This window comes from Nicotiana tabacum, chromosome 17 (genome assembly GCF_000715075.1).
Source record: "Nicotiana tabacum cultivar K326 chromosome 17, ASM71507v2, whole genome shotgun sequence".
Taxonomy (NCBI): Eukaryota; Viridiplantae; Streptophyta; class Magnoliopsida; order Solanales; family Solanaceae; genus Nicotiana; species Nicotiana tabacum.
The window spans coordinates 69,393,924-69,404,732 of NC_134096.1; the positions used below are offsets into that span (position 1 = coordinate 69,393,924).

The 10,809-nt window shown below is 38.8% G+C and overlaps 2 protein-coding genes across 2 annotated transcripts; one reads left to right on the top strand and one right to left on the bottom strand.

Moving 5' to 3' along the window:
• Window positions 1-356: 356 nt before the first annotated feature.
• Window positions 357-3,513, top strand: LOC107820773 (zinc finger CCCH domain-containing protein 1). The gene is made up of 4 exons (XM_016647116.2): window positions 357-490; window positions 636-726; window positions 1,524-2,356; window positions 3,106-3,513. The coding sequence occupies exons 2-4, from the start codon at window positions 636-638 to the stop codon at window positions 3,208-3,210; spliced, it is 1,029 nt and encodes a 342-aa protein (XP_016502602.1). The 5' UTR covers window positions 357-490; the 3' UTR covers window positions 3,211-3,513.
• Window positions 3,514-4,429: 916 nt separating this feature from the next.
• On the bottom strand, window positions 4,430-10,545 carry LOC107820774 (uncharacterized). The gene is made up of 7 exons (XM_016647118.2): window positions 8,785-10,545; window positions 8,557-8,672; window positions 6,824-7,897; window positions 5,717-6,176; window positions 5,477-5,630; window positions 4,977-5,070; window positions 4,430-4,873 (listed from the first exon to the last, which is right to left on the bottom strand). Exons 1-7 carry the CDS (start codon window positions 9,997-9,999, stop codon window positions 4,756-4,758), a joined length of 3,231 nt encoding a protein of 1,076 aa, XP_016502604.1. The 5' UTR covers window positions 10,000-10,545; the 3' UTR covers window positions 4,430-4,755.
• Window positions 10,546-10,809: the final 264 nt, after the last annotated feature.

Sequence of the window (10,809 nt, forward strand, 5' to 3'; positions counted from 1 at the left end):
ATTACCCATGATAGAAGATTATCTATATCTGGCACAACAGTTTAGAGTAGCAGCTTACAAGCAGCTTACACAGTATTTTGCAGCAGCAACTTACAAGCAGCTTACACAGCAACTTGCAGTAGCAGCTTACACAGCAGCTTGCAGTAGCAGCTTACACAAAAGCTTCCTTTCTTCTATATATAGAGGAGAATTCAGTTCATTATATACTTTGAAGTTTGAATAATATATCAGTTTCTCTTTATATTTGTCTTTACTTTAGTGTCTTTATTTTATAACAGCAATTACTAATTGATGTTGACTTTTTCTTTTTTCTTTTTACAAAGTATATATCTGAACGTTAAACAAAAGAACCTCCCCCTGCTTCCGCAGCCCCTCCGCCAGTTCACCACCGCCAATCCACCTCCCGACTTCCCCGTCACCGTCGTGCTGCTGCGAGTCGCGCCGCAAGTTGCCACCACCGACTGCCATTCCTTCAGCGATCTCTGTAACTGTAAGTCGCTTCTTCGAAAACTTTATCTGGCCCTATTTCTCTGTTTCTTTTTGGTTCAAATTTCTAGCCCTATTTTAGCTTTGCAGTCTATTTTACTTGTATCGCGCTTGATATTTAATATGATTCCAATGATTTGTGTTGTCAGATGGAGAATTCAAATACTCCAGCGTTTGAATCGAACCCTGCCGAAGCTGAAACTGAGCAGCCGCCAACAGCTCCACCTTCTTCAAGTTCCGGTAGCCTCCTCTTCCTTAATCACCAACCAATTTATTTGTGGTTATTTGCGTTCTCTCATAAATTCTTTTCTTTGCTAATGGTTAATTGCTTTAAAAAAATTAGACTTTTGGCCGCTCGGACAATGTTAAAATTTTATGGTATCAAGCTTCTGTGTAACAGTTATTTTTGGACCTAAGTACACAATATCTACCAAATTACAACATTGATGTGAAGCAGTAAAGTGTACTCCAGCGCTGAAATCACAATTTAACTTTGTAGAGTATTATTACGAGATTAGTAATTTGGAATTACATCTAAGCTCAACAAGTATTACTATTCGGATTAGCTGTAGCCCTTCACATCTCGTCAAACATGTGATATTAAATTATACATGGCTCTACAAAAAAGATGCTATGGGAACTTAACTCATCCAACTTGTTTCTCTAGTTGCAAAAACAACAACTACGTCTCAATCTTAAGTAAGTCGGGATTCAGCAATGAATTCTGACGGACCATGTTGTTCCATTTAAGCTCATCTCTAGTTGCAATGAAAAGAAAAGAACTTTTCAAGTCCATATGTTTGGTGTCACAAGTGATCATCTTGAGCTTGTCATTGGACATGGCTGTTGTAACTAATGTTCCATTAAGTACTGGTTTTGTTAGTATCCCTGGTTTTGCAGATATCCATGTATCCTAAGCTAGCAAATGTTAATCCTAAGTTCCTTTTCTATTCTAGCTTGTTTCTGCATTCTCTTGTCAATTTACTGGTTCATTTTTTTTTCTTATTATACTTTTGTTTCCTTTCTTCTATTTGCAGTATGCAATTTTTTCAAGAAACCATCCAAGGGCAAAAATATCAGAAAGCGTCCTACGGTTGTGGAGGGGGAGAGTGACGATGCAGAAGGTGAAAGTTCAGTCATATATACCAAGAAAAAGCCAGCCATTGCGGATAACAAGCTACGCTTTTCTACTGGAGCTTCAAAGTGTAACAAGGCTACAGAATCCAATGTTGATTCAAAAGCTCCAGTATTTCATTTTGAGTCCTCTAAAGAAATTCAAGTTCAAAATGATAGTAGAGCAACAGCCACTTTAGAAACTGAGACCGAGTTCTCTAAGGATGCCCGGGCCATTCGGGAGAGAGCTTTGAAGCAGGCAGAGGAGGCTTTGAAAGGAAAAAGCAAGACTGGTGGGGATGAGAAATTGTACAAGGGGATGAATCAATATACTGATTACAAAGCTGGTTTGAGAAGAGAACATACAATTTCTAGCGAGAAAGCTGGTGGAGCACATGGTCCTCTCAGGGCTTCTGCCCACATTAGAGTTTCAGCAAGGTTCGACTATCAGCCAGATATTTGTAAGGACTACAAAGAGACGGGATATTGTGGATACGGGGACTCTTGCAAATTTATGCATGACCGGGGAGATTATAAGTCTGGGTGGCAGATTGAAAAAGAGTGGGATGAAGCTGAGAAAGAGAGGAAACGAAAATTGGCTATGGGAATGCTCGACGAGGATGATGAGGATGCTGAGAAGAGTGATGAAGATGATGATGACGCCTTACCATTTGCTTGCTTTATCTGCAGAGAGCCTTTTGTTGATCCTGTTGTGACCAAATGCAAACACTACTTCTGTGAGCATTGTGCATTAAAGGTAATTTCATTGGCCTTTTTCTCTTGTTTGCTTGATCTCATTATTGAATCTGTGAACACTGAACACTGAACACCAACTCCTTTATGTACCTTTTCCATTCCTCTTCTTTTTAATCATTTCCTCTTTTTTGAGGTGGCAATAGAGTTTACACCCCTCCCCCTTCCCCAATCGCAACCACCTAAAAAGGAAAGGAATGCAGTAGAGCGGACTTTCTTGGTGCATATTGCCCTTAATGTGCCCTTTTTTTGGTTTTCTTCCTTATGGTTTTTATACATACAGTGCAACTATGGTCAGGAGAAATGTTGTATATGTGGAGAGAGATTGACACTAGGATGTAAAAGTACCAACTGAAATAGGCAAGAGTTACTTCTCCAGCAAGTATTGGAATTTACCATTTTCCTTAAGTAGAAACTACCCCTTGCGTTGGTTGGGCTTTCGACAAACAGTAGAGACTACTGAAATCAATTTGAGCTACAGTCACCTTGGGCGCACAGATCTGACTTATATGAATTGTTAAATATTTGAAATGTACTTCTCATGGCAGATCCCAAGTAGTAATGGTAGAGACCTGCTCTCCAAGGCGATGGATATGAGATTCCCCCTTTGTATAAAGCAGGATTCTTTCACTTATATTTTTCTCTTATGTGAATTGATCATATTACACAGCTATGACTTATTTCACTTCTACTTTTCTCCTTTGTGCAAATTGCAAGGTAATCTTTCTTTTTTTGGGTTTTTGTGGTTAACAGCACCATGCAAAGAACAAGAAGTGTTTTGTATGCAACCAGCCAACGCTTGGAATATTCAATACAGCATTTGAAATACGTAAGAGAATGGCGGCTCAAGGAAAATGATGGATCTTCTGCCCATCAATGTTGTTAAAAGTCATTGCTTCGTCGCTCAAAGTGATGCGAAGCAAGGGGTTATTGCTTCACAGATGAAGTCATGCGCTTCAAACACGATGTGCACAATGATCCAAATGAGAAGTGGTCGGATCTTTGAATCTCAACTTTGAGGAGTTGGACTAATGTACGCATTACTGTATAGTGGGTGCTGAAATTTAGTAATATTAATTGCAATTTGACTACTGTAGTACTAAATTGATATATGTTTGGTTTTTTTTATCGTGCTTCACTTCAGAGAAGTGTGCTCTTTACTTCTTGCTTCTCGCTTCAAGCCTCATAGACATTGTCGCCTTTTTTATGCTTTTCGATTTTAAAAGCACCGTTGGCCAGTTCTCTCTCTCCTCCACTATAGCACGGAAACTCGAATTTCGCTTTATTGTAAGTACGTACAAGTTGGATATCGTGGATTTAAAATTTATGTTTTCTGGTGTGAAAGGCATCACCTTAATTAGTTTTCTTGCTAAAGCTCTTGTATTACTGATTCTCAAACTGCTGTGGTCCACCTTCATGTGTAGAACTCTTTTGTTGACAAGTGCCTACATGTTCAGAACATATATGCTTATAAAGATGACTTTAATAGAAGCATACTTCCTTATTTTGGACGAGGTTGGGAATATTATAGTACCAAGTGCCAACCCAACTCTTTAAGTGATTTTTCATATTTATCTGGTGAATCTGTTTCCCCCCCAGATTTTTCAACGGTTTGCTAATTGCTATCAATTGACCCACGCTACAAGAAAGTCAACAAATCCAATGGTGAGTTTTACGTGCCAAATTTACTTACTCTTGTTGCATGTCATCTTGATAGTGTCAAATGCATTAGCAAGCAAATAATTATTAGACAGAAAGCAATCACAGTCTCAAAGTATTTGGAACTTCTTCCATTAATCTGGGTGACTCTTAACATAGGCTTATTCAGCTATGTGCTTTACCAACATGAATAAGCCTGGAAAGGAAGGGCTTCTTTATTCCAGATCTCAATCCTTGAAATTTCATTGCCAAAGTGCTTTGGCTCTATTCAACAGCATCACCAACTCTAGCTGATCAAATCTACACTGAATCTAATGCTTCAGAAAGAGTTTTAAGCTACCTTTGTACTGTTTTTATGTATTTTCATTCCAATTATAAGAAACCAATGAGGAGAAAATGCTAAGCGGCTTGTAGCTTATTTACATGTAAGGAACTCTCCAATTTTCTGTTGAATTGTTAATACAAAGAATTTGAAAGACACAGTTAGAAAGAACTTTCCTTTCTTTTCTCCTATTGTATACAACGGATGGTTAGTGAAAACCAGAGGAGAGAGAGCGCATTCATCCACTATCTCTAAGCCTGTTATAGACAATAAATTAGCCATAAAAAAAAAATCCATGGCTCAAGATTCAATTAAAAAGAAAAAAGGAAAATAAAATGAAAATCATCCTTTGGCTCATCTCTCATTGAACAAAAAGTTAGGAATCGGCAGTCCTCTAGAACAAAATCCGGTTAACCTGTGCGTCACGAGTGTATATATGCACGGACAACATCTATTATGGGGGTTTCACATATTGGACATTTTCCGGTGCCCCAAAGCAATTCATGGGCACACCTGAAACAGGTGCACATATGCCCACACCTGAAAAGAATGGATAATGATACCCAAGAGATTAATATTACTTGTTTCTTGTGTATTTTGAATTGCCTAAGTGAAAATTCTTGCTGCAATCAATGCCAAGTACCTGTAAAGGAGAGAATCAACTTGCGCCTCATAGCAAATACGACAATTTGCTCTGTTTGCACCCTTCTTATCTGAATTACTCCCAATCATTGGACCTGCATTACAAAAATGTTACTCTCTACTCCCTTTCTCTATATATCCAAAACAGGGAGGAAAAAGATCACAGGTATATGAAGCTCTATAAGTGAAGCCAGATCTTGGAACTTACTTTGTAGTTATTCAAAAGTGTGCAAAGATTGAGAGGAGGAGAAAAAAAACCATGGTATGATGCAACAAATAGTTCAACAAGGTAAGCTTGTTCCCCCGAAAAAAGGTTCAATAAGGTAAAGAATATAAGAAGTGAAACGACTTCACAATTTAGCTATTTCTTCTTTCAAGTTTTTCTTATAGGTTATGAAGGGTTTTATGAAGTTAGAAAACACAAAAACAATCAAATCGTTTTATGAACGATGATGGAGCTTAGTAAGCATCTTATATTCAGATTTCAGTAAACCAACTCACCTGACTGAGTGATTGCAGCTGCAACCTCCTGCTTAATGGAATGTTGTAATTTCATTTGCATGTTCACGCAGCTGTTTATTGATCTTCGTATTTCAAATATCTCTTGGTGGAGTTGCTCCATATGTCCTCGCAATTCATATATTAGTTCCATTTCCTGTTAATGCCATGTTGTTATGACTAGTCTCAAACTCAGGAATATCTGGCAAGTCATTGTAAAAATAGTGGGGGAAAAAAACTTACAATTGAAGTGTGTATAGCGGAGGAGGAGCATTGTTGATTGTGATGGGAGTAAGTATTGGATGATTGAGATTGTGGTAAAGAATTAGACGGAAGGTGATAGGAGTCATCAGTGACACCCCGGTCTTCATTATTGCTCCATGACTGTAAAGTACGTGAAGCTTTTTTCTGATCAACTAATTCCTCAGGTTCGAGGTAATGTTGTCTAATTGGTGTATTGTCATCTTCAAAGTAATCCTCATAACCCGAGTCTTCTTCTTCCTCATCATCTTTGGTCTCTCCCCCTCGTGTTTCATTACGTGATACCACTTCCTCTTCCTTCTCCTTTTCTTTAGGTACAAGTGCCCCTACTTCTTCCTGAAGCTGGCCGGTCATTGCATTAGGTAGTTGTTGTGAGCGAGACGCCATTAGTCGATCTATTTTCTCTCTCAAACCACTATTAAGAAAGATTGAGACACTTTTTCTGCACATTTATGAAGAGCAAAAGTAAGTGCAGATCACGGACTATGCTTCTACTACAGAAGCTGAATATTAATATCTTAGGACAGCTAAAGGAGATATACAGACTCTATATTCACTCGAGTATCACTTTCATTGGCAAGCAGGGGACTATAAAATCTAAACTATGACCTCCTTTTCCAAATTGCAAAGTCAGTTTTCTTGAATCTCATCTCATTTCGATCAGACACGTGTCACATTCTTCTACGAGGTTAAGTCGTATTTTCAGAGATTATCTCCACACCGACACGGACAAGTACAGAAATGATCCATGCTTCGGTCCTGTTTGCCTGATACTCTAAGTGACAATTATGTTCTGAGGTCGATTCACTTTTGTATTGCCTTAATTTTTGTGATCTCTGTCTGATCTCTAGTGACAGCCTTCATGTTGTAACAACGGTTCATTTCTGTCTGATACTCTTAGTGGAAATCATATTCTAATGGTTTGCTATTGGTTCTCCCTTGAATGCTTTGTGCTTCATTAATGTGGGCAGGCAAATGTCTACGAATCGTACACATTTGCCAAAGTAAAACATATATCCAACTGGTGCAACAAATGACTACAATAAATATATAGGATTAGTATCAGATCAGATGCATGAATTGTAATACCTGTTAAGAAGTTGGCGAATATCATGATTATTGTCTTGGAAAGGATCAAGCATCTCTTGGTATCTTTCTTGTCTAAGACCTTCCCACTCTTTACGTGGACGTGAAATATCACTTACCCAGTCTTGGTTGGATTCTGACTGCTGCTCGTAGTTAGACTGTAGTTCATCCCATCCACTTGCTGTGTGAGAATAATCACTTACCCAACCACAATCACTGTCCACTAGATTCTGGTTGGTCGCTTCCTCTTCCCAGTCACTTTGACGTTTAGTGCTCTCACTAGACCACTCATTACTTGTTCCTGCATGCTGCAAGTTATTTGCATCTTGTTCTTCTCTATGGACACTTAGTTCACTATACTTGGGAGGTTTTGGTGTCTCTAAAAATTCCAGTGACTTGTCATGGCTAGCTTCACAGCTTGCATTTCCCCAGCTAGCTTGGTCATGGGAAATATCTGAGCTCCGTAGTTGTGAAGTACAATGTAGTAATTTGGGGCTAATTGCTTGATGACTGCGGTCTACCTCATTATGATTTGGACTAAAAGAACTGTCCGAATGTCGGGTATGAAATGGCATATCTTTCTGGGGATTTGATGAGCTTGTAGCTTTCACATTTGTTGTAACCCTTTGGGAGCTTATTTTCTCTTCTTGCTGTTGATTGGAGGGAAATTTTTTTCCAACTTGCGAGTTGTTATCTTGCACTTTTGTGCAGAGAGTTATCGGCTCACTAGGCTCTTGTAAATGATTCTCTCGTGCAGATGTGGACGCAAATTCTGATTTCGGACTGTTATTTTCCACAGCTATAGAGGTGCTTCTTGAGTCAGCTACACCAGGCTGCATTCCCTGATGATTCCTTTCTCTCCGCTTATACGATGCTAATTCACTTCCAACTTTTACAGTGTTGTTATCAGCCAGTTCTCTATGGCAGCTGATCGAGCCTTTGTCATCCCTTTCACAATTCTGTACTCTTTGCTGAATTAGTGTGGAATTCCGGCTTTCCTGGGTGTTATCTGCCGCTTCTCTTGAGAGGCTTCTTGATTCAGCTTCACCATTCTGACTTTCTGTATTGAACCTTTTCCTGAAATGAATTAACATATTTCAATTTCAATGTATTCCATATTAAGGTACATTTTGAATCAGAAAGACCATAACTTTGTTTCCATAAGGAACCCAAATGGATAATTGATTCCCTTTAAACCACACAACTCATAAGGAAATTGCCCTGATTCTTAAATACTTTTCATTGTGAAAATGGAAAGAACAATACAAGAAAAGCTGATTGAAGGAAAAGTCTACCACTCTAACACGTTTTCAGCTTCAATTGTTTAGTTTGTTATACATCCCAAAAAGTATTCTATGCTGAGACCTCACTCTGATATACTTAGAGAAGGCACACACATTTGCACTAATGGCAACTATAAGATGGATCATCTGTCAACAACATCAATAGGTTCCCAAGATTGGATTTTTCCTAGACTCCGTTAACACACTATAATCTTCTTTGCCTTAGTATGTCAAAGAAACAGAACTGTTCAAAGTTTCAATCTTGCGTAATGTTATTCCGTTTGAGCACGATCTAGCATTCTTGCTCTAAGTATTTCATATTTTAAGCAGTTGAAGCAAGTGTTGATGATCAACAACATTCTCCCATAAGGTAACTGCAGATTAATTCTTTGCGATGGCCATTTGGAATCTACAAAGACATGGATCGAAAGGAGTTAAAATAATGACCTTTACCTGATATGCATGATTGCAGATTGAGACATTCTATTTGATTCGGACGATGTGCCTTTGGTTGATCGATCATCTCTGGCGCCTGTGCCACGACGCAGGAATCTAACTTTAAGCAAAGCCTATTCAGGAAGTTGGATTTACAAGATTAATCAGCAAATGGTAAATGATATTGAAAGCAAATTCATCAGTAAAATTACACTTGAATGAAGGATTAGCGAGCAAAATGCAAACCTGAATACGACCTCTTTGTTGGAACTTGGAAACGGCCTTACGCTCTTTAAGACCTTCAAGTTCCCGGTATCTGTCACGCTCCATTTGCAACAGCAAATCGCTCAACGCCTGGCGACCTCTTATGATTCGAGGCGAGTGCAGAACTGGGAAAAAACTCCTCTGCTGTTGTTGTTGTTGTTGTTGTAATTGCTCTGAATGATCAAATGATGTTTTAATTCGGGGCAACGATTCACCACCACAAGCAAGGGCAGCATTGTTACCATTGTGCTCGCTCTCATTATTCTCTTCACCCTTACTACTTGCCAATTTTCTTATAATATCAGCAACTCTTGGCTTTTCCCTTTCTTTAATATCTGAATCTCTTTCATTCATAACCGTAGTTTTATCCATGGGTTCCCAATCTCCTGACGATTCGCCATTCACGCTCATGGCCGGAGTTTCGAATCGTCCATCTACCGAAGATTCATCACATGTATCATCACAACCTTTCTGAGGTGAATTGTTCCCCAAATTCACGCTCTTTGAAACCGTCTCAAAATCTCTCCAACGGCGTACAAGTGTCGAAACACCACCATTATTAGGAACTTCCACGGCACTGCCTTCAGGCGACGAAGCATTCACGTTCGCGTTCGCCTCTCTCTGTTTCGTAGTCCTAGAAGAAAGCACCATTTCTCTAGCTTTATCCCATTTATTATTATTAGTGGATTTGATGTTAGTCGTGGGACTGTTCTCATTGTTGTCCCATTGTGGTTTGTGAACCCATAAATCAGCATAGTCAACATGACCAGGTCCATGACTATCAGCAGAGGAGGGGGTGGGTTGACTTGAAGAAATGCAAGAATGGATGTGGGTATGAACCAAATCTTTGAGATTCTTTTGAAAAGCAGCATTGGTTGAATCTCTGTGGCTGCAACGATCACGCCTGTTACGATCTCTGAGGACATGACCAAAGGGAGAAGAAGAAGAGGCTATTTCTACCTGAGAAGATGCCATTTCTTCTGACCCTTTTTGCTCAATCAAGAATGTTGCTATGATGTTAATTATTGTTTGTTGACAAAAAGGAGAAAATTTTGAACATTTCAATGTTCCCCTATTAAAAATTGGAAACAACCCATCTGGTTGAAAAACTGAAAATGACTGAAAAAATGTCTCGTCTTTCAATGAACAAGAAGAAGAAATTAGGAGAAAGACAATGGAAACTAACCATAGAAACATTCAAGAATAACAAAATTGATAACTCATTTCTATACCTCTCTTTTAACAGTTTTTCTCTCTTTCAATGATAAGAAAATTCCCTGTAATAAATCGAATGCAAGACCAAAGAAGCTGTTTTTTGGGTAATTAAAACGTCAAAAACGGTCAATTAGCACAAACCGCACGTCTCGCCGATTATTTCTCGTCTTTCATCATCTTGTTAAGTTTATCAAAATACTTCCAAACGGGGTCTAATTAGAACTTTCCACATGGAAAAATGAATGGCAAAGGAAAGAGAGAGAAAGGGGGTTATGTGGCTAAGAAGGAAGAGGAGTAGAGGTGAGTAAGATGTGAAGTGAGGAGCAAACAAACAAAAGATTGGGAGCTTCGTGGGGGAAGAAAAAAAAATCTTAGAGAAGACGAAAAGAGAGGGAATGGGGAGATGTGGACATGTGTTAGTTGTTGTTGTTAGTTGTTGTTGTTGTTGTTGTTGTGTTTCATTAATAAAACAGTTGCTGCTGTGCATATGTATTTGTGTGCGTAGTATCAGAGTTTGGTGTGAGAAAATGAGGGAGCAATGGAGATGATGCAAAAGTGAGAGAGAGACGTTGGATTTGAGCCGTTGGAAATGTGGGGTCGCGATTGAATTATAAATTCATCTGTTTCTAAGGCTTCCCTTTTTTCCTACTTTGCGGTAAAGCCAAACCATTTGCCATCTTTCCATGAGAGCGTCTCCCTTTTCCTTGAACACTTCTCCACTATTCTTTTGCAACTCAACTATTTTACGTGGTGGCAGTGTTATTTTTCACCAATATAAATATAGAATAATTT

What these genes read in the sequence shown, in the direction of transcription:
- LOC107820773 (XM_016647116.2), top strand. Translation starts at nt 636, where the DNA reads ATGGAGAATTCAAATACTCCAGCGTTTGAATCGAACCCTGCCGAAGCT. An exon ending in TCCACCTTCTTCAAGTTCCG is followed by an intron (nt 727 to 1,523) that starts GTAGCCTCCTCT and finishes TTCTATTTGCAG; the next exon opens with TATGCAATTTTTTCAAGAAA. An exon ending in GTGAGCATTGTGCATTAAAG is followed by an intron (nt 2,357 to 3,105) that starts GTAATTTCATTG and finishes TGTGGTTAACAG; the next exon opens with CACCATGCAAAGAACAAGAA.
- LOC107820774 (XM_016647118.2), bottom strand. Translation starts at nt 9,999, where the DNA reads ATGTTTCTATGGTTAGTTTCCATTGTCTTTCTCCTAATTTCTTCTTCT. An exon ending in AACAAAGAGGTCGTATTCAG is followed by an intron (nt 8,673 to 8,784) that starts GTTTGCATTTTG and finishes CTTCCTGAATAG; the next exon opens with GCTTTGCTTAAAGTTAGATT. An exon ending in ATTCGCCAACTTCTTAACAG is followed by an intron (nt 6,177 to 6,823) that starts GTATTACAATTC and finishes ATAAATGTGCAG; the next exon opens with AAAAAGTGTCTCAATCTTTC.